This window comes from Myotis myotis, unplaced genomic scaffold (assembly GCF_014108235.1).
Source record: "Myotis myotis isolate mMyoMyo1 unplaced genomic scaffold, mMyoMyo1.p scaffold_m19_p_3, whole genome shotgun sequence".
NCBI classification, from domain to species: domain Eukaryota; kingdom Metazoa; phylum Chordata; class Mammalia; order Chiroptera; family Vespertilionidae; genus Myotis; species Myotis myotis.
The window spans coordinates 202205784-202229671 of record NW_023416335.1 but is presented as its reverse complement, the minus strand read 5'-3'; the positions used below and the strand labels follow the sequence as shown (position 1 = coordinate 202229671).

The window sequence follows — 23888 nt, the reverse complement described above, 5'->3', positions numbered from 1 at the left end:
TCAAGGACTGCTTCATAGAGGAGGTGACCCTGAAGCTGCGACTTCACCAGTGGAAGGGCATTCAGGTAGGGGGAGCAGTGGGAGCAAGTGCTGAAGGCCTGAACTAGGATGATATGTTATGGAGAGTAAGAGACAATTCACTAATATGGGGCCCAGTCTGCAAAGGAGTAAGGCTAGAGAGATGTGCCGAGGATCACAGCTAGTCCTGTACGTATTGTACTGCAGGTAACATTGTCATTGGGAGTTGTACTCAATCTACTCAAGTTTTATTCTATTTGTTCAAGAGAATCACATGACCCGATAAGTAACTTAGAAAAGGAAATCCCTCTGGTAGTACCAATAGAGAGAGCCTAAGAGATGGAGAGGTGCAGGGCTGGAGCAGATGTGCAGTTACAGTTAACTAGGAGTCCGCAGGAGAGGAAGGCCAGAACTCAGACAGCAAGCACCGTCGTCCAGAGGATAAGGGGACAGCTAAGGAGACAGAACCTATACATTTTGCTGAACCTATAGGCTTTAGGCTTTGTGTGGCAGGTAAAGGAAAAGAGTCAGGTTTGTGTTGCAGGTGACTGGCTGGATGGTGGTGCCACTCATCAAGAGAGGGACCCCGGAGGAGCCTGTTTGGGGTGGAGAGGATGCTTTTGGTCTGGATATGGGGCCCTGTAAAGCTGTGCGAGTATGAAGCTGAAACCAGGCAGGTGTCTCTCTGGAAGTCATCGGCAAAAGCAGAGTGAGTGGAGCACTATGAGGGTGAATCTTTCTGCGCCTTTCCAAGGCACAATCAATACATACGTGATGGGCACATCTTTGTACTGTGGCTGCTGCGGCACACTGCTTCCTTCCAAGGGGATCTGAGTTACTGTGGGCATGGATTTATTTACGAGCACTTGTTTGTTTTCTACTTTCTCACCTAGGAAACAAGGGTTAGACAAATCATTACCATCTATGTGACATGTAAAGATTATTGAGGCATAAAACAATGTGATTAGACTTGGCCCATGAAGTCTAAACATGGAAAAAAAATGAGTTCATATAGTGGGAACCAAAGTTCAACAGGGCTTGCTTGTAATTCTGTGAGCCCAATTTTAAAAAATCATAGATTCAGATTACAGTGTACATAAAATTAAGCAGTTTTAGGGGACCACATAACCAGAGAAATGTAGCAATTTTATATATCTCTTAGGTTGTCAGAACAGATTTGGACCATTTATTTTTATTAATAGTTATTTCAACCAGTAATAAGTCACTGCCAACTTAACTTGGGCAAAGGAAATAAAAAGATTTCTTTGATTTTCCTGCTGTTGTCACCTTTGCTTTGCATCTTTTCATGGTAAGCTCCAAAATCAACTCCTATAGTACTGTCACAGCACTTATTTCCCAGCTATATGACCTGGGTGAAGAGAGAGAGAAATTCTCTAAGGAGCAAAGGCAGCAAGGAGGGGAAGCCATGCACCATGTGGCTCAGGACACCACAGCGGAGCAATACTCACCACCCATGCACCATCACGGCAAGGTCATGCAGACTTCCCCTCCTAAGAACCTCCTCCACCCAGCCCTTCTCTCCACATCACCACAGCTCCTGTCGTCTGGTCCTCCGTGAGAGCTCTCGGTTGGTCCTCCTCCATTTTGGCTCCCCTTCTACTCTTTTTTTCCACGTGGTAGTCAGGATGACCATTTCATAATGAAAATACTAACATGGCTACAATGCTTTGCATCTGGTCCCTGCACCCCCCGCCCCCCGCCCTCATTTCTCTCTCTCTCTCTAAGACTCATGTTCACCATGCTCCCCTATACTCTCTTTGTTGTAGCTACACTGGCCTTCTTTCAGTTCCTTTAACTATCAAGCTGCAGGGCATTTGCACAAGCCCTTCCCACTGCTAAGAACACACTCTCCCCTCTTCATTGGTTGACTCCACTTATCCTTGATTTCAGCTCACTTCAGAAGGAAGGCTGCCCCAATATTCCTAAGTCAAATACTCTTGCTGTAAAATGGCTTCATAGCTCCTTATATCTTTCCTTAATCAGGTTGTTATTTGACATATGTTTATATGTGCTTCTCTGATCAATGTGTTTCCCACACTAGACCATAAGACTCAGGGCAGGAAATGTAGGTTGCATCAACAAAATTCATTATAAGCTTATAATGACAATGGAGTCACACTTTTTAGAGGCATTAGGTTCTAAAGTCAGTGTGTAAGCTAAGTGCACAAATGATGATATACTCAGGTAGATGCTGGAACATGACCTTCTTATTTTAAATATTTCCTTAAAGTGGCTTTTCTATGATTCCAAATTATAACTAGGAAAGTAGAACTAGAATAGATTACTGCTATGTAAAATTATATGCATAAAAAGACAGAAATGAAATTCACCAAATAATGAACATACTGGCTGAGTTAGGATAGTGGTTTTATAGGTTGATATTTTTCTATTCCATTTACCAAGTATTCCGATATATTATTAAATAACCTTCATAATTTCAAAAAGCACACATTAATTTTTTTTAAGGCTTTTACCTGGAGAACAAATACCATCTGCATCTAAAATTTCATGTCGCCAGATGGGTTTCCTTGTGGCAGCGTCCAATATCGGCCCCATCACTTTATCAAAAGTCTGATTGGTATATCGTTTCAATGTACACTTAGCATTTTTATATACAAGGCAACGCCCAAAACCTAAAGTGAAACCAAAATGGGTATCAGAATCACCAGTAATACAAAACTGTGAGAAAACACAGATTTGTGTTATCAACAACCCACCCCATTCCTATTCTACTCCCCCTCTCCCTCCCAAAAAAACAAAACTGTTCTATATTTGGATAATCTGGGACTGGCCAAACCAAATAACAATCTACTAATCTGAAGAACTAGCTCAGGATTTCTCCTCCTACCTACTGTCCATACAAACACTGGAATCCCTACAATCATTTTCAGCATGGACTATACATATTTTATCACAGAGGAAGGTGAGAGAGAGATTCTTTTAGAGCACAGAGCCACAGAAGGTGAGAAATGGAAAGGACCTTAGAGATCACCTGGCATAACCCCTCTACCTATCAGGCGCTACAAGTGAAGTCCAAAGAAATTAAATGGTCATGGTCACCAAGCAAGTTGGTGGCAGAGTTGAGACAAACCAAGTTTACTGATCATCCAGGGTTTCTCCTACAAATCATTTTGGTGCATCACTTTTGCTAACCTTCTCTGGGAAGTTTTTCTTTTTCTGATATTAGCATGTAGAGGAAGTCCCAAAGAAGCACATACAAAATTAATTTTTCTTCAAAGAGCACAGAAAGTGAAAAGAAGCAATCAAATGACTTTAATGGTAGAAATAGTTCACCTGTCCTTAAGATTAGTTTACTTTGATTATATTTTTAGGTCACATTTATTTAGTGGATGAAGGAAAAGGCCTGAGACTAACTAACGATCTAAACATTAATAAAAATAAGCAAAATGAGCAGAAGAACACCTTTAGATGGGACAAAAAACTCAACCACTGAATCCCACAAAAAGATCCATCAGCTCTAGCATTGCCCAAAAGAGCTATCATTCCTTCAACATTAAATATATTTTCCCAAGACTCTGTGACTGATTTGTTTCTTCTCCCACCCTGGTTTGGTCAAGCAGATTTTCTTTTCTTTAAAAAAAATTTTTTTTAAATTTATTGTTTTGTGTGTTTTTTAAATCCTCACCTGAGAACATGTTTTCATTGGTTTTAGAGAGGAAGGGAGAGAGAGAGAGAAATGTCGATTGGTTGCTCCTGTATGCACCCCAACTAGGGATCAAACCCACCATCTAGGTATATGCCCTGGTGGGGACTTGAACCCCCAATCTTTTGTTGTACGGGATGAGGCTCCAACCAACTGAACCACCTAGCCAGGGCTGCTCCCCTCCCGCCCTCCCCGCTCCCGCCTTGTAGTTAGACATACTGAGCCACATCAAGAGTTTACTTAAACAGGAAAATGTCTCAGAGTTAAATGCTAGGTATTGCTGATGAAATATATGCATGGCTGTAAAATCCTTCATTTAAAATTCTCCAGCAAGAGCAGAACACTTTCAAGAAATCTAAGAATGTGAATTTAGAAAATCAATCAGGGAAAAGTGGATTTCTAAATAAACTATCCGTGCTCTAACGTAATTTTTAAATATGAAGGTGACTGTTCAATGAAACAACGCATTTCTACAAGTAGACAATAGATGAAGACATTTGTGTATCTTTGAAAAAGGTCTTGGTCATTATGGCTCCTAGTAAACTGTGTATGGCCATAATACACACTGCTCCAAGAGACAGCTACTCTGGAAACATTACATGATCTTCAGATTTCGTACAATGGCCATTAACCGCAACATGCTGGACTGCAGTGTGAGTCTGAACTGCATGAAATCAAGAAGTGTTTTCTTCTAAGGGTAAATGGACATTTTATTTACAGGTGGTAGCTTCAAAGCTAGTGGACAGTAAACTCTAATCGTTAAATTGTGCTGCGGAGTTTCTGACAGATATCACAAAGTCTTCAGATTTCCACATAAACGTTACCAGTTAATCAGAAAAGAAAACATCCAGTTTCAAAGCATGGCTGTTGTCATTTGGAGGAAAAAAAGAGGCATAAATTAAGTGCAGCCAACATTAATGCCAAAGACACATGTCTAGGAGTACTATTATGGCTGCCTAGCAACTACAAAGAGTGAAGGGAAGGCAGAGTGGGTATGCCAGAGAGCAGAAAAAGAAATACAGATTATGAAGAGACAAGTCAGACTTCAGATCAGGTGATGGCTAACAAACCATAAAGTGGTGACCTGCAAAATCAAACTATCAAGAAACTGAGAAAGAAAATTGTTAAAACTGTAAGTCAGAGTTGATATATGTGTATTTTTAAACTTTCATCATTATGCCAACAAAAAGGTCTAACATTATGAGGTTGAGTTATACAATAAATAAAATAGCCTTTTACCTACAAATATTGCTACCACCCTACCAAACAGGTTTATTGTTGAATATATATCTAGATATATTAAAACCCCCCACCATATTTCATTTATTATAATTTCTGCTGGAAAATAAACAAATTCTTACGTGTTTTCTGCTGAGGAATTGCCTCAAGTCACCAATAAAGTAAAATAAGAAAGAAAAAAGATTACATTTAACAAACTACCTCTATATAATGTTCATTTTTTTTAAATCAACACCACAACATAACTGCCTCTTGTTTGTATATTATAAAATTATAATCACTTGCAACTGACATTAGCATTTTGACACTAAGTGATTTTTACACTCATCATCCCTATATCTAATTCTGTACCAAGCACTTTTGGTGTCAGAGCTTTGAAAATTCACTTACCTCTGTCCAGGGAGGCCTTGTTTAAAACAAGAGCATCTTCAATATCATAGCCACTATAACTCATCACAGCAACTGTCGCATTCTGTCCAGCTGGCAGTTTCTCAAATTCTATCAACTCAATGGTTTTTGTTTTAACCATAGGTTTTTGTGGGTATGCTAGTAGATACATTAGAGTATCAATTCTGTTCCGCTGGTTATATCCAATGGTACCTTCATTGACATTGAAAAAAACAGAATGCAATATTCTATTATGTCAAATAATTAGGCAGCAATGAATACAGTGATAAACATATTAATTTCACTAATTGAAATGGAGAAAATCTTTAGGTCAAACATTTCAAAAGCAATACCCTCATAGTGGCTAACAACTTTTAAAAGCATTTTTTTTTCTCATCAACATTAAAATCCCCCCACAAAGAAGAAAAATCGCACTCAGGTATACTAATCTAAATAATTTCAGGTTTTAGATTTATACAATTAATCCCAGTTGAGGAATTTACTCTCCACTGGTTAATATAGTAAGTCAGTCAACAATTCTGTATTGGGTTCTACTACTAGTATATTCCAGGCATATGTCCAGTTGCTGGGGGAAGGTAACTGGAGAACACACCCTGGGCTGAGGCAAGAAGTTTATACAGCAGGCAAACATAAAAAGAGACCAACAATTAATAAAAGTTTTAAATGAAAAAGAAAGCAGGAGAAACAGAATAGAGAAGAGGAAAGTGAAAGCAGAGAATAGGCTTATTCATTTGCCTAACTATTCATTTATTAAGCAGTTAAACACCGACTCGGCCCAGTAGTGGAGATAAAAAGGACATGCCTTTCCCTTAAGGAATCTAAGGTCCCATTGAATCAGGGATGGGCTCTTCCCTCATTAGCAATCAGCCTGTCCATCTGACTGGACCTTGAAAAGGTATTACTGTCAACTAAAAATGAAATTAAATCTGAGTGTTACTTGCCTCTCCCTTTTCCCTCTAGGGCAGCAGTTCTCAACCTGTGGGTCGCAACCCCTTTGGTGGTCCAACGACCCTTTCACAAGGGTCGCCTAAGACCATCCTGCATATCAGATATTTACATTATGATTCATAACAGTAGCAACATTACAGTTATGAAGTAGCAACGAAAATAATTTTATGGTTGGGTCACAACATGAGGAACTGTATTTAAAGGGCCAGAAGGTTGAGAACCACTGCTCTAGGGGTTTATTAGGGTTCACGGACTTGCCTGGAAAAAAAAAAAAAAAAAAAAAAAAAAAAGCTTTCGCTCTCGGGGGCTTGCTCCTACTCAGAGACCTTAGAACTGGGAAACTCATGTTTACCCTACTGCTGAGCTTGAGTGTGGGCCCCTGAGCCTCTTCAACTTCTCTGGAGTATCTCTTTTTTCCCCCCTTGAGTAGCAAAGAAGTCTCTCTCTTGCATGTGCTTCCACAGTGATACATCCCCAACACCCAAATACGTCAAGATGCCTATGTGCCATTTAATGGAGTTAAGCTCTAAGGCAAGCCAACACCAAAACTCACTACTTCCTTTACCTTTTTCTCTGTACTCATGTCATTAAATCAATGGTGATTTCAATTTGGGGATGAAAATAACCTGCTCGGATGTGATGAAAGAAATTCTGGGATCTGTAGAGTACTAAAGAAATGAGCACCTACTACATTCCTGGGTTCACTACAGATGCTCAATAAATGTCAAGTAAATGAAACTGAAGAACTGCATTATATTCTTTATGACAGTATATATCTGTGCTTAAATCTCTAGAAAATTTATCAAAATTCAGCTGAAAAACAACAGCTAAACTCAAAACCTCATGAACTTTTTGTCAAATTTACACTATACATTGCCAATTAATTTGTTATTTTAGTGCCAACTAGTAAAAGGGACAGGATACCTGGTAATAGATCACTTACTGTTTTAGAAATAAAATCACTGCTGCTTGGACCGTGGTAAAGTTCACTGGCAGTAAGTTTGTCCTTTTACATGAAATCATTTAAAATTTATGTTGAGATTTCAGCTCCAATTGTATACTTTAGCCACCATCCCACCAGGCTGCCAAACATGTCTTCTGAAACCCGAGACAAGCATTATTATGCAGCAGGGGAGCATAAAGGCTGCACCTCTAAACAATGATGAAAGAGACTGGATCCTGTTGTAAATTGTATCAGGCCCAGAACATAATTCTTGAACATTACAACTGACCACTGAATGGATGCACAGCAAAACAGTTTAGCAAATGTTTGGTGCTTATGATCTCATCAGAAATTTTTCTTTAAAGGCTTTTAAAAGAAATTGAAGGAATATACATGTAAATCCATTTTTAGCAGCACTGACAGTGGTGTGCAGGTTAAAATATGATTTATCAACTATGACTTCTATATTGAAACACTTCGAAATGCTACCATACCCCATATAATTGTTATAAAAATCATAACTGACTAGCTAGCTATTTTGCCAATAATAAACTTTTTGAGAAAATATCATACAGAAATTTAAGACTAGTCTGGGTGAAGCACATGTTCAAATTAGAAGGTCTCTATTAATGTTTTCAGCTTCCTTAAAAGAACATTTTATATATATATATATATATATATATATATATATATATATATATCCTCTCGCAGTCCAGGAACCCTTGGGGGATGTCCGACTGATGGCTTAGGGGGATGTCCTAAGCCGGCAGTCGGACATCCTTAGCGCTGCCGCAGAGGCGGGAGAGGCTCCTGCCACTGCTGCTGTGCTCGCCAGCCATAAGCCCGGCTTAGGCCTTCTGGCTGAGCGGCACTCCCCCTGTGGGAGCACACTGACCACCAGGGGGCAGCTCCTGCATTGAGTGTCTGCTTCCTGGTGGTCAGTGTGCGCCATAAATGGTCGTTCCACCGTTTGGTTGATTTGCATATTAGCCTTTTATCATATAGGATATTAACAATAAGAATATCTATAAGCTAAATTATCCTTTTACAGCCCATTTTGCCACAACTGTAGGTCACCAATGATATCAATTTCATACTATCAGGGCACAATTTTTCTTACAAAGTCATATTTTCTCGACCATAACTTTCTTAAGTCACAAGCTGGCACAACAAGGTATCCAAATGTAGGTTAAAATAGTGAAGAAATTTATTTTTAAGGTGGGATGAAAATGGTTAGTAAGAATGCACTTAGCAAAGAAAATGTATACTGAAAAAAAAAAAAGTTTCATGCATTTAATTATTTTTCTGTCTTCCTTTGCCCAATTTCCCTTCATTTAATCAACATTATTGAATACAATAAACTTCATCCATTCAAAGTGTACAAATTGATGAGTGCTAACCAATATATACATCTGTGAAACCACCACCACAATCAAGATCTAGAACATTTCCAACTACCCCAAAGGGGCAACCTCTAATCTGATTTTATCATTATGAATTAGTTTGCATTTTCTAGAACATTACATCAATGGAAAAATACAATACATAAATTCTTCTGCTGCTTCTTTCATTTAGCATAATGATTCTGAGATTCATCCATGTGGTTGTGTGTATCATAGATCATTGCTTTTTATTGCTGAGTACCACTCCATTGTATGAATATACATTTTGTTTATCCACTCACCTACTGGTGGATTTGGGCTGCTTCCACTTTTGGGATATTGTGAATAAAGGTGCTCTGAACGTTCATGCACATGTCTTTGTGTGTTCATTTCTCTTGAAGAAATACACAGCAGTGGAATTTCTCGGTGGTTTAGTAAGGGTGGGGTTAACTTGAATAAACTGCATAAGAATTTTTCAAACTGATTATTTTTTACATTCTCAAGAGCAGTATATGCGCATTTTGGTTGCTCCACATCCTAACCAATACAGTATGTCCGTCTTTTCACTTTAGTCATTCTAATGAGTATGTAGTAGTATCTCAGTTTTAATTTACATTTACTTGATGACTAATAATATTGAATATATTTTCATGGACTTATTGATCATTCCTATTACTCTTTGTGAAATGTCTGGCTTTTGTTTTTCCCATCTTTTAATTGAGTTGTCCTATTAGAAAGGGGTTCTTTCTATATACTGGATACAAATCCTTTATCAGATAGATGTATTGCAAATAACTTGCTCCCATTATGTGGTTTAAGGTCTCTTTAATATTCTTAACAGTGTCTTTCAAAGAGCAAAAGCTTAATTTTGAGAAAGTCCAAGTATTTACTTTTTTCTTTTTTATAGTTGTGCTTTTCATATTCTATCTAACAAATCTTAAGTTATTCAAGATTATGAAGGTTTTTGCCCATTTCCTTCTATATGTTTTATGGTATTAGCTCTTAACTTTTAAGGCTATGATTCATTTTGTGTTAATTTTTGTATGGTATGAGGTAGGAGATGATACTCATTTTATTCTACATAGATATTTTATTTTGTTGAAAAGATTTTCCTTTCCCCTGAATTACCCTGACACATTCATCAAAAAACAATTGCCCATAAATGTGTGGTCTATTGCTGGATTCTTAATTCTGTTCCATTGATTTACATATTTACCCTCATGTCAATATCATACTGTCTTCATTACTGTGGCTTTAGAGTAAGTCTTAAAATCAGTTTGTATAAGCCTTCCAACTTAGTTTGTTTCAAAGATTCTTTTAAAAATATCACCTAATTTCTTAACAATTTTAATGTGCTCAAAGTTTCATTCATTCATTGTGGAAACATTGATTGAGTACTTCCTATGCTCTACCTACTTAAGCTGGCACTGTGCTCCAGTAATAAATAACACCCAGTCCCTGTCCTCAAGGAGCTTAGAATCTACAGTCTAACAGGAAAGGCACCTGGATCATGATCCACAGGGAATAGGAAAAAGTGAGGAAAGAAATTAGTTTCACTTGAGAAGAATTTTAGTAAGTTTTATAGATGGCACTGCACAGAAGATGTAATCTTTTAAAAGATTCAGTTGCCTTTCAGTCAGAAACAAAAAAGGCATGCATTTTATCTGACAGCATTACTATTATGAATAGACGAAGAAATGCACATATATCATTTGGGTATTCAATAAGTGGCAACATTCATCATGACTAATATTAATAATAGTAGTAATAAAAGTATATATCCCATCACCCTGCATACCTCCAACTCTGACCTATATACTGCTCTTTAATTTCACCTCCATAAGTACTCATTACTAACATGCTAGTTGCAAGAAATATTATATCAGCTTACATTTAAATTAGTTAACAACGATTTTAAATTTTTTTGAACCAATAGCGGAATTCTAAAACAAGAACTGCCAGGGACAAATTGAGCAAGACATCTTTTCATTTTTGTACCCCTAAGTGGGTAAAGAATTCTTTTTAAAATTTCAAACAGAAAGTGGGGGAGTAAATGTAAAATAAAACAAAATTTTATGAGGATCTTTGAATATTTTGTGTTTTTAATATCTCCAGACATCCCATCCTATTGTTAAGAGGGAAATGCAAGAGAGGAGACTATGTGCTTAGGAATGGAATCTATTGAAAGCAAAAACAAAACCAGAAGCTGCATTAGGTCCTGAGTTAAAAAGAAAAAAAGCCCCAGCAATTTGAAACTGAAGGGGAGGGGGTAGTGAGAAGAAGCCAAGACTAGGGGAGGTATGTGATGCATATTTATTAACAGAGCTGATAATGACTGAAAGATCCTTTTAAACAGGAGAAACTGCCCCATTAGAGGACTGCCAACTAATAAAACAGGCAGATAAGAAAGCGTGAGTCATGTGAACTTGGCGTCTGGTGCCAGGGAGAGTACATACAATGCAGCTCCAACACACAGTCTTTACTTGTAGCAGTGAGTGACCTGGAGACCTTGCCACGTCCACACGCGTCTCCTTGATTCTTGCTCTGAACCATGTCACAACAAACAGAGCCGTAGCCATGGAAGGGAGGTGTTGCTAAATAGCACAGTAAGATGCGGTATGGAAATTTTATTAGAACCTTAGATGTAAGAAACACCCTCTGCTGGTGTTTCATGTTGGATTAAAGTCAGCTCTCTCTCATGTATAAGGTAAGGCTTTCAGTCTCTGTGGTTTCTGCTAGTTTTGGTCTCCTTCGTAGTGACAGAAAATGACTTTCACTCATTTCTTTACTTTGTTCAATGGGAGGAGTTTGTAGTGAGAGGCAGACAGCAAATTTTCCAGAGTGACTAGAATATTCACTGAATTGATTCTGGGCTACTGTCCTCCGCCTTCCACATGGACTAATGGATGAACAGCATATAGTCTTCAGTGTATATTTAAAATGGGAAAGTGCGCCTTTGACTAATCAGCTGTCAAGACTGCATAGAATTAAAATGACTCAGAGAAACCCAACTCAAAGTGCTGGGTCTGCTTTAGAGATCCAGGTCTCTGCAGTGGGTTTTCGCCCTCTGTCAGCCTTTCCCCTTTTGTGATTTTTCATATAGACCTCGCTCAAGACTTCTGCAGCTATTTCAGTGTCCAAAGAGAAATGTGGCCACATTATGTGCCAACTTTAAACATACTTTTATCTCTCTGCTTTTCTTTATAGTCAGGTGTTTTATAATAACAAACAGTAACAAAGGCTTTTTTTTTTATTACTTAAGATATTCAGCGGCTTTTGTCTTCCCAGCGTCAGCAGTAACGTCAGAGGATTGTATCCAAGGAGCTAAATGTGCAGGACCCAGGGTCAGAGCAGCTGAATACACCAACCTCAGAAAACACAGACAATGAATTGCAAATGACACTCAAAACAAAACGAGAAAAAAAACCTTCACACAGAAAACTACAAAAGAACTCTACAGACACTGAATTGGCTTTCTGTACACACTGATCCTGCTTAACTGTGTGTGGTAACTAACCGAATGTTTCAGATACTCATGGCCACAAAATAAAGGCTTTGGGAGGGGGGGCGGGTTGTGGAGAGAGAAGTTACAAAAATAAAAATATTATTTCTTTCCTTCAAGTCTCTTATTTTAAAAACACACACATACCATTCAATAAGTGGAATAGAAGCAGCCCTTTCTATTTCAATCTTCAAACAAATACACTAAAGAGTGGCATTAGCGATGAAGTGATTAGTCTTCCGTTAATTCTGCTGAAGGTTCTACACAAAAGGTGTATTGTTTCAGCTGGGATTCACATCATGAAACAAAATGGTTTGGTAAACCCAATAGAAGTGATAGCCCTTTCATGACACACAGGGTTCAGTACTGTATATTTCAACTTGTTAGCAAGTCAGAAGCACAAGCGGGAAATCAGCCTATACTGCAGCTGAGGATGAATGGGAAAGGCTAAATTGATGAGCCACTGTTTAGATTTTCCCACTGGGAATTATTCTGAACTGTCGAGGCATTACATCATTCAGGTAAATGGTAGCAAGACAACATGCTTCTTATTTCTTTATGGCCAACCAAAGGGCAATATAAAAACTTGAAAAGAAATACAGACTCTTTATCCATAATGAGAAATAAAATTCCTTAATTGTCAAATTATAGTCAACTGCAGCTGATTCTTGGTAACGGAGAGCTAACTGCATTCTGGTTGTAAACCAAACACAATGCAAAAACCTTTTACAGGTTTTTTTAAATGAAGCTCCTTATACCATACTTTAAATCAGAGACAAGTCATATTGATGCATAGACATATATGAAAGTAAAATTTATTACACTTATTAGGATATAAATTATTTTTAAAAAAACATTTCAAAATGTTTATAAGCAAAACTTTTTTTGCCTCGTATTCTCTTTGTATCAACTTCAAGATAAAAGCCAAACTCGTTAATATATGGCATCTCTACACCTATAATATATTTAATAGTCATATCAAAGTAGCAAGACTTCCTCATGAAATGGTTGCTTATAATATCCATACTCATAAGGATACTAGTGTCTTTTAAGACTTAGTTCAATTCTCCTCTTCAAAAACAGCCTACTCTCTAACCTTAAGTGACCTTTCTGCTCTTCTTCCCTTAGATTCTGGCTGTGGGTCTATTATAGAATTTATCATACTATATGAATTACCATCTTATTTGTTAGTCTCTCTTACTAGATTGTGAACTCCTTGAGGACAGGTGTTCTCATCTCTAAATTTTCAGGTTTCAGCCCCACTGTATGATCTTTAGTTGATGCTCAATAAATGTTATAGATGGGTATATAGCTAAATTAATAGATGGGCGGATGAAAAGGAAGCAAAACATAAAGAAGAAAGGAAAATGAGTTCAGAAATTGGTGTGACATGAATTGGATGTTTCAGGAGCTATAGGAGTAATTGCATGGATATAATGAGTTCAATGACTGTCATCCAGACAATTACTAAATACATTCTAATACACATCATGCATCTTTATTTCCTCTTCCTCTCCACCCTTAACCTTGAGTTTTCTGCTCTTTCTTCCATCTCTCTGGATTAATAACTTACATTTCACAGGGCTTTCTTTTCATACTTACCCCTTCATAATTCTGTGACATTTATTGTATGTCCCTTTGCTTAGTCAAGGGGACAAGTTCAAAGAAGTTTTCTCCATTTTTGTTTAAGTTTTAGACATGATAGGGGCAGCTGCAAGTATTGCAGAATTCCATAGGCAACCCTCTGAGTTTGGTAACACTTAGTTGTTACCAAAGCCTGACTGGCCAGACACGCAATACTAGTGAAGTAGAATAAAGACATATCTTTTGCCGAAACCGGTTTGGCTCAGTGGATAGAGCGTCGGCCTGCGGACTGAGGGGTCCCGGGTTCGATTCCGGTCAGGGGCATGTGCCTGGGTTGCAGGCACATCCCCGGTGGGAGATGTGCAGGAGACAGCTGATCGATGTTTCTCTCTCATCGATGTTTCTAACTCTCTATCTCTCTCCCTTCCTCTCTGTAGAAGATCGATAAAATATATTTGGAGAGGGAAAAAAAAAAAAAAAAAAGACATATCTTTTATCCAAGTATTTAGAAGCAAATTCAAGAAGGGAATCTTACCCATAGCTTGTTTTCCCATGGCACACTGATATGTGTTTCTTGGGGACTGGTTATGATGAGGGTATGGAATCAGGCCCGCACAAACTCCAAGAAGAGTAAAGGGTTCAATCTCCAAGTGGGTGGTATCTCTAGCAAGTTAATTAAAAATAGACATCTTAGGCACCACCAAGTATAAAATAAATATCACTGAAAGGGTATGAAAATATTACTAAGTCCCTATAGGACCTAGATAATAATATTTAAGTTTATATAAATATATATAATAAATTTATATAATAAAACCTCAATAACAAAATTTGATGCTAATAAAACTGATAAAATATAATAAAACAAATTTTTTAGTGATAGAAGCTTCTATTATTTGTAGAAATACAAGAGAAGGAAAACAGTATGGAATGCCTATATAAAAAAGTATTATTATATACTAACTACTAATAACAACAACTAGCATTTATAAAGGAATTATTAATCAAGCATATAGGAATGCAGACCAAAAACATCCACATGGATAACTTGCTTTTCTTCACTTTTCCAACTTAGATCAATGAGAAAGTTGTATCACCATTTTATTTTAAATATATCTTTATTGATTTCAGAGAGGAAGGGAGAGGGAGAGAGAGATAGAAACATTAATGATGAGAGAGAATCATTGATCGGCTGCCTCCTGCATGCCCCCCACTGGGGACTGAGCCCACAACCTGGACATGTGTCCTTGGCCAGAATCGAACCCAGGACTCTTCAGTCTGCAGGCTGACACTCTATCAACTGAGCCAAAACAGCTAGGGCTGTATCACCATTTTAGAGGGAGAAATACATCCCCTTTAAGAATAGTTACTATAGTCCTAGAGGGGCCAATGCCATAACCACTAGCTAAGTGTAGCTATTAAGCACTTGAAAAGTTACGACTAGTACGACTAAAGGACTGAATTTTAAAATTTTACTTAATTTTAATCACCTTACATTTTATTGATTTTAGAGATAAAGGGAGAGGGATAGACAAAAACATCGATGAGAGAGAAACATCAATCAGCTGCCTCCTGTACGCTTCCTACTGTGGATCAAGCCTATAACCCAGGCATGTTCCCTGAATGAGAATTGAACCGGTGGCCTCTTGGTTCATGGGTTTACTCTCAACCATTGAGCCACACTGGCTGGGCTAATCACCTTAAATTTTAAAAGTCATATTTAAATTGAAATAACTTAGTTCAATCATTTTAAACCTTATAGTTACGTTTGTAACAACTTAACATTTGTGAGTCTACTTTTTCAACTGTGTTAATGAGATCAGATCAAGTATTTCCAATAAAATTTAGCATCCAAATTGAGATGTGCTGTTAAGTGCATACCAGATTTTAAAAACTTAAAAGAAAATGTAAAATATGTTCATATTTTCATACTGATTACATGTTGACATGACAACATTTTAGATGTATTGGGTTAAATAAAATAACTGAAATTAACTTCATCTGTTTCTTTTTTACTTTTTAAATGTGGCTGCTAGAAATTTTAAGTTATATAGGTGGCTTGCATTTTATTTTTATTGGATAGCTCCACTACAGACATTGAACACAAAGTAAGACTTTACATACTAAGTGTCAGAATCTTTGTTACTTTCATAATACATTTTTGCAGAAAACTCAGTTTTGGCTAAATGATTAAGCAATTCAGAAAATATCTGAGAAAGAGCAGCCAAATTATTTTTAAGTCTTTGCTGAAAGTAACAGATATCCCATCCAGGATCTGTGGCCTCTGTTGCCTGTCTATCCAGCGGTTCTCAACCTGTGAGCCGCGACCATTGGAAAACACATATAGCATATCAGATATTTACATTACAATTCATAACAGTAGCAAAATTACAGTTATGAAGTAGCAATGAAAATAATTTTATGGTTGGGGGTCACCACAACATGAGGAACTGTATTAAAAGGTCGCGGCATTAGGAAGGTTGAGAACCACTGGATGCCTTCCTCAAGTGTTTCTGAAGCATAACTTCAATCATTTCAATGGCTTATAGTACCTGTGAAGAGAAGTAATTTCCAACATAACCCAATCCATCATAAAAAGAATAGTTACAACACACATGACAGAGGACCTCCTGCTTATTTTTTCTTTTTGTGTATTGAATTATGTCTCTAGTTCGGTTATAGAATGAACCCCAATCCTCTTAGACATGTTAGAACTTTGTCAGGAGAGAGAAAAGTACTTTGAGAGATTCATACCTTTAAGGAATTAAAATTCTGATTAAAAGCATTATTAACTAACTTATAATTAGACAAAAATAAAGTAGTATATTTCATTTGATAGCAGGAAACAGAAAAGTACTTTCTCGCTAGAGGACATAAGTAGTTATCAGCTGGTAGTATCAAACTCCCTAACTATTTAACAATATATTCCCATTTCAGGTAAGCAGTACATCAGTAACATGCAGCAGACAGCAAGTTATATAAATGTCCTCTAATGCTTCTAAAAATATCACTGTTCTAGGAGAAACACTGTAAACATAGCACCATTTCATGTTTATATTACACAGAAGTTTAGAGGCATCTTAACTGCATACTATGTAGGGAATTCCTGCATTGATAATAAGAATCCAAATGCCCACTGATAAAATCCTCTCCAGAAGAGATAAATACATCTTGTACATATTCTGATTCATTAGTTCAATTTTGTTAGTAATTAAATATTAAAATCAGAGCAGCAACTCCTTTTAAAATATAAATACTAAGTGTAAAATGCATAGAAAAGATAATTAAGTCGAAAAATGACTTGTTCGCAGTTTTGTTATATTCTTACATTGAGATAAATGATGGGTTATCGTTATTATAAAACAGTATACTTCTAGCAAAGGACACAATAAAAAAATTGAAGATGAAATGGAACGAGAAGGTAGTTTCTATAAGCAGATAGGTTTTACTTATGGTTGTTATGGATCCTACTTACTTATTAATTGTATTCTCATAGAGTGCGATGTTACAATCATTTTCTTCATTCACATCTAGATATTCCACCAGACTCTCATGTAAGAAATCTTCAAAATTCCTGGGAAAATATTGGTGAAGCATACATTACTAAAAAGCATTTAATTACAATATTATACATGTAATAATGGAAGATCTGGCTTTCATTTACCCAAAGCACCCTTCTCTCCCAGAGAGTATCAGAACAATGGGATACTTGAAACATGCTATTCTTGGGTCATACAATGATCACAAATCACTGATCAGTAAAACATCTGTGATTCTTGTCAATCTGGTCCCCAATCTAAAAATATCTTTGATGACTTTAGAAACTCCATATGATGAGAGCCCCACAGTGTCTATATCAACATATTAATGAAAGTCTGTCTTTTACTACAAACACTTAAGAGTACACTAATTTACACCAAGAATCTGGAATTCTCATGATCTAAGTTGATAAATATTTTACAATATCCAAGCAAGTTCACATAGTGAAAAATGGATTTTTAATAGGCTAATATATTTAGTGAGGAGGAATTAAAGGATTAAAAATGAAAATACACTATTCTTAAAAGCTCAGATAAAATAATGTTACTGTTGCCCTGACTGGTTTGGCTCAGTGGATAGAACATTGGCCTTTGGACTGAAGGGTCCCAGATTTGATTCCGGTCAAGGGCATGTGCCTTGGTTGCTGGCACATCCCCAGTGGGGGGTGTGCAGGAGGCAGCTGATCGATGTTTCTCTCTCATCAATGCTTCTAACTCTCTATCTCTCTCCCTTCCTCTCTGTAAAAAAATCAATAAAATATATTTAAAAAAAATAATGTTACTGTTGATTATATCATGTGAATACTAAAGAGACTCAGAAGTTTTGCTTTTGGCCACTTACTTACCTGTACCCCTGAGCCAGCTCTTCCATATGCTTATTCGTGACCGCAGGCTTTTGTTTCTTAACTATTATGTAGGGTCTGGAATGGAAAAAAATAAATTCATAGTAGTTCAACAGAAAAATTAAGTCAGCAAAAAGTTTACTGTAGGGAAATGCGGGAACCTGTAAATATAAGCAAACTTATTTCTGCACTGCTTGAGGACACCAGGTAATTTTTACATGTGAATGCACAGAGGCTTCTTTTCTCTCTCTCACATGCACATGCACAGACAGACACATCAGCCCATGTCTGTATGTGTGCACAGATACATGTATACACATCCAGTACTTTTCCAAGTATCTTAGGAAATACTTGGTTCTGAGTGAAAGGCAATTCAAAAATGATACTCAATGAAGTCTAAAAAGGATATAAATCCTTTAGTGTCACATTTTAAACTGTGTAAATGCATCATACTAAAAGCATCTCCTATTTCATACTGGAAATATGTCATCTTCTACCCAAGAAGTTAGCAGGCAGAGAAGAGCTGTCACTGAGGTTTACAATGGCATTTTGTAGTGAGGGCCTGATGAATATCAGCTGTTTAGAGTGATCTGCTTTAGGGTAAACATCACTGGGCTACAGAGCAGGCTACCGAAAGCTACACATGACCAAAAAGAGTGGCAGTCAGTTTGCAGAGAATAAAGTTTTTTTACTTTGTAATTTTAGCAGCATACTGGGTATAAGGTAGAGGGAGCTTTGGGTCTACATGTTCTGGTAGATTAAACTGTAACTGTCAGTGTTGATTTGCCTCTGAGCGCTTCACCACCACGAGGAAACACTGACACAAAGGATGGCATGCAGCACTGAAACGTCAAGGGCTGTTCTTATTTGGATAAGCAGCTCTTACAGAGGAGCAAGTCACCAGCAGACACTTGTGCCCCGTACCTTAAATCCAAATGACTATTGGAGGACTAATGAGCACTTTTAAATAGTTATGAGGAGCTGTACAATTACAAGTTGCTGAAAAATGAACTGGGTGAACTTTTTGTGGAAATAATCTTCAAGGGCTGCAGTTTAGTTCAGGTTAAGGAACCCAGAAGTGATGACAGAGCAGTAGGAGGGAGAAGTTCACATTTAGCTACTTCAGTTACCTTTTACTTTTACTCAGTATATTCTAATTCTTCCTGCCAAATCTATGATATGCCATTATAAAATTACTTCTAAAAAAGAATTCATTTTCTTTTAGACTATGCCATATTATTTTAGATGTAAGGAAAGAGGAAAATCCTAAAGGAGTAACCTAGAAAATGCCATTGCTTCCCCTCCACCCCCCCAAATGGACCAGGTCAGCCACAAATAAGCACTTAATACGTGTGCCTGGCACCCTACATGCACTAACTACAATCCATGATTTTTATTCTTGCCATTCCTTAGCTTTTCTCCTTCCCTCCAAGTAACACAATCCTACTCATCCTTCAAAACTCAGTTTATAGTGATAGAACGTAGTGGGTAAAACAATGAGTGTTGGAGTCAAATAAACTCCAAATACTTTCCAGTAAAAAGCAAACTCTACCAGTATCTAGCTTTGGGTAAGTTACTTAGCTTCACAAAACCCACTTCATTTGTTAAGTGAAAATAATAATCAAACCATAAAGGGTTGAAGGTAAAGCCTTATATATAAAACATCTATTAAAATAATAAATAATGGTTATCATGTACTACTAGCATAGTTGGTTGTTATTAGTAATTATTTTTGCTTTTGCCAGCAGGCTGAGCTCTCTGACGGCAGAGACTCATTAGTCTTTGAATCTTCAGTACCCAGGATGCATATTCATAACTGAATGAAATTTATCTTAACAATGAAAGAAGTTAAAGCAGATTAAAAAATAAAAAAGTCTATTTCTTTCCAAAGTAAACATAGATTCTTAAAAACTCTTTTTAGCAACTTATACCTGCACAACCTTCCTCCATCAGAAGAAATATAGACACATCGATCTGTAAGATTTGTTGAGATGGAAACAAATTCATTGATGTATCCTGCTCTTCGCATCAGTCGAAATGTATTCACTAGCTTCTTGTGGTCTCGAATGACACCCAGGATGTTACCTAAGCAGAAAGAAGAATATTTAAGACAGAAATAAAAAAGAAATCTAAGAGAATTTAAAATATACACCCAATAAAAATGATAAGCAGCACTGAGTAGTCACTTGAAAATACTGTTAACACCTCTAGCCAGTCTCTAAGGCTGCAGGGAAGCAACAGAGTGGAGTGGTTAAGGGCAGCCTGAGGGACCTGAGTTTAGCGTGAGCCCTACCAGACGCTAGAAGAGTAGCCCTGGAAAAATTAGTCTCATTTTCCTCATCTGTCAGCACCATGCTGGAGGCACAAACTTGGATTCAGACCCCCTGGGTTTGAACACTGGCTCTACCATTTCCAAAGAGCCGATGTGATAGCTTGAGGATTCAGAGAGGTACGGGCAGAAAGTGAAGAGTAATAGCTCACTCAATGTTGGCCACTGGGATACACTAAATGAGGCAGTCCGTTAATGGACATTTTCCTACTCACCAGCCCATGCAGTAAAGGATTGAATCCTCCCAGGGTGGGAGGAAGAGGATTGTTGGGGCTAAGTGGTCAGGATGAGCACATGGGGCACAATGATGAGGGGACAGGCAACCAAACCGCCAAATCTCAAGTAGAAAGGGCACATTTGCTAATGAGTTTCAAAGGACTCCGAAGGGGGTTGCCAGGGGTAGGTGAAAGAAACGACTAGAGCATGAATGAAAGGAAAGGAACCCTTTGCCACAAGCTGTTAACAATCGATTATCAAGTGACTGAATATAAGTCAACTCACTGTCGGGGCTGATCTGTTTATTTTTGCAGAATGCCACACATATTTAACTTCAACTTAAAGATATCATGTTGAGGCTTACTCCACTGTGCATATGCTGATAGCTGCAAAAGTACAGAAAGCAGCCAGTCTTTGCCATGTTACCCTCTAGCTCTGATAGCTGTATCCTTGCAGAACCTGGATGATCCAGCCAATGGAATAACGATTTCTGTTACCATTTTCATACCTTTAAATTAACATCAACCCGGGCCCAGGATAAAAGTATATTTGTGTTTTAAATACATGAATAATAATGGTTTCCCTTCCCCCACAGACTGTTTATGATCAACGTGTCTCCATAGTATGCTCACCATTGAGGAAGACGAGAAACACATTTGGGTAAGAGAGCTCTTCTCCACATAATAAATTCACATCTTCTACTCCCAGGTTACTGGCTAATCTAACAATGGGTCCATCTTCCATGTCAGTCGTGATGTGCGTCATAAGGGCCAAGTTTTTTACCAAACCACATGCCTAAAGAACAAAAGATAGTCATTTCTAAGAATGAGCACCAGTGATACAAAGTACAGTTTGTGTCCAAAAATAGTTCGACTTTTTGCTGATACAACGTAAAGCAGTGCAACCTTGTAGGGGACAGGTTGGCAATTTACACAAAAGCCTTAAAAAAGTACATACCCTTTAACCAGAGGAATGTATCTTAAGGTCACAAGAAAGGGTATACACATAGATTCAGTCACAGAACTGCTTAGCACTGTACTATTTGAAAGTGCAAATAATGAGAGTATGATAAACACCACCAACCCCAAAAGAAAATGATTCCATAAATTGTTATTCCCAGACAATAGAACATCATAGTCGTTAAGATGCATTATATAAAAACATTGATAAATATGGACACAAAATTTCTGGCCTGAAATGAGAGATAGTCTATAAAATAATTAGCCAGTACTCTATAAAGCTTCTTGGTCATAAACGGCAAAGAAAGACTGAAGAACTGCTCCAGATTAAGAGACTAAGAGGACATGACAACGGAAAGCAATGTATAATCCTGGATCAGAAAAAAGACATTAGTGGGACAACTGACAAATCTGAATAAGATCTAGAGGATATAGTACTGTTAGCAATGGTACCTTCACGAGGTTGATAACTATGCTATCGTTATTTAAGATGCTCACATTTGGGGAATTTAGGTGAAAGATTATGAAAATTCTTTTATTTTGTAACTATTTGCATGTCTAAAATTATTTCAAAATAAAAAGGAAATAAAAAAATTTAACTTCTATACAACCAAAATCTAAAACAAAAATGTAAGTAAATATATAATATAGCAAACAGACATGTAAAGATTGCATTTTCAATTATTAAAAACCATCTGCTGTAGTGATACACAAAATAGGTATCTCATTGGAATCAGTGAAGCAACCTTTAGGAAATTTAGAGTTTCAAAGCTCAAGATGTTTTTTATGCAAATTTAACAAGCTACATAATTTTAGTGTAAATTTCATATGGTTTAAGAAAAATTAGAATAATTTCTAAAAATTATACCCCTGCATAAACTATTTTTCATCACTCCCAAGTCATAATGAATTCCTACACTTTGAAACTTACATCTTTTATTTGTTATAATTACCTCATTTAATCATTCAGCATATATTTATGAGGCCTTTACTCTGAACAAGGCTCTGTGCTAGGAGCTTGGCATACATCAATGAACCCAACAAGGTTCCTTCCTTCCGAAGTTTACAGTTTAGAACGAATACAATCAAGTGAAACCAACAATGGTTAACCTGAAGGAGAAAGGGTCATGACACAGGAAGCAGTAAGTGCTATATGGAAATACTTATTTAAACTTGTTGGTTTAATTTTAGGTAATTGCTTGTGTATCCGACATAACTGAACTGAAATCCACTTTAGGTCTTGGGCTGTGTGCTCCCAGTTGGCTGCAATTGCAACTATGATGTTCGCTAAGGACACCTAAAGAAAATAAGGAGAAGCTTAAAAGAGCTCCTCATGAGTAAAAGTAATGGGTCTCTCAATTTTCCTTCACATTCTTGTCTCCTCTCCATTGCATGGTTGGATTCACGGGTTAACTAAACAAGCCAGAAAATTTGGTCCATGTTTCTATTTAGATGAGATACTAAGTCAAATGCTTTTGTAGGTACTGATTCTGGAATGATACTGATGTTATCCTGTCAAGCTGCATTAATACTTTTCAGCCCGATAAGTGGCTGACCCAAAAAAGGATATGGCCTGGGGAAATGGAGCAGAACCAGAACACCACCAACAGGTATTAACTCTGACACAGCACAGAGACCCCTCAGGTACCTTACCTCTCCTTCAGGAGTGTCTGAAGGACAGAGCATTCCCCACTGGGATGGTTGGAGCGATCGAGGACCACTCACTTTTCTTGTTTTTTCAAACTGGGAAGATATTCTTGTCATCATGCCCAGTGCGGATATATATGACAAGCGAGACAACACTTGAGTCACACCTTGACGGTCCATTTTAAATCTCTTTAGAGACCAATTTCCCTGTAGAGAGAAGACGCAGAACCCTTGATTATTAATAAATTGTCTAAAACTTTCCAGTTACTCTGAGAAGTTCATTGTAGGAACTACATGTTTACAAAATTATATTCACATTTGGGGAATCAAAATGTCACAATTAAAATAAAAATTAGCCAGGTCACTTGCTGGGGTTTTCTAGGAATTTAATGAATATTACCTATAAATCATTGCAGAATGCTTTAATGGATCAACCTTATCACATCAAAGCAGTTATTTTCTGAAGAACTAATTATATCCCAAACAAGTCAGTTCAACTAGAGATTTCCACTCGAAGCAATAAGCTAAGAGAACAGTAGCAATTTCTACACATGTTGGAATGTGCCATTATTTAAATGTCTTCCAAAATTAGTCTTAGAGAAAAATATAGTAACATAAAAATGACTCTAACAGCAGTTATCAGGGAT

At 37.2% G+C, this 23888-nt stretch overlaps 1 protein-coding gene across 9 annotated transcripts in view; it reads right to left on the bottom strand.

The window, feature by feature from the left end:
- Positions 1-23888, bottom strand: part of POLR3B (RNA polymerase III subunit B) — a 106778-nt gene that overhangs the window by 29727 nt on the left and 53163 nt on the right. For 7 of the 9 annotated variants that reach the window (XR_004966003.1, XR_004966004.1, XR_004966001.1 and 4 more), the window contains 9 exons: positions 23248-23448; positions 21268-21430; positions 20022-20175; positions 18094-18168; positions 17185-17283; positions 14245-14372; positions 5333-5542; positions 2514-2672; positions 790-907 (listed from right to left, as the gene is read on the bottom strand). Coding sequence is in view for 6 of the 9 variants with exons in the window: in XM_036298705.1 (XP_036154598.1) it covers positions 790-907; positions 2514-2672; positions 5333-5542; positions 14245-14372; positions 17185-17283; positions 18094-18168; positions 20022-20175; positions 21268-21430; positions 23248-23448 (1307 nt within the window). In the remaining 3 variants the exon portion in view is untranslated. The remainder of the gene's footprint in view (positions 1-789; positions 908-2513; positions 2673-5332; positions 5543-14244; positions 14373-17184; positions 17284-18093; positions 18169-20021; positions 20176-21267; positions 21431-23247; positions 23449-23888) is intronic. The other 2 variants (XM_036298702.1, XM_036298706.1) reach the window with 2 other exon arrangements.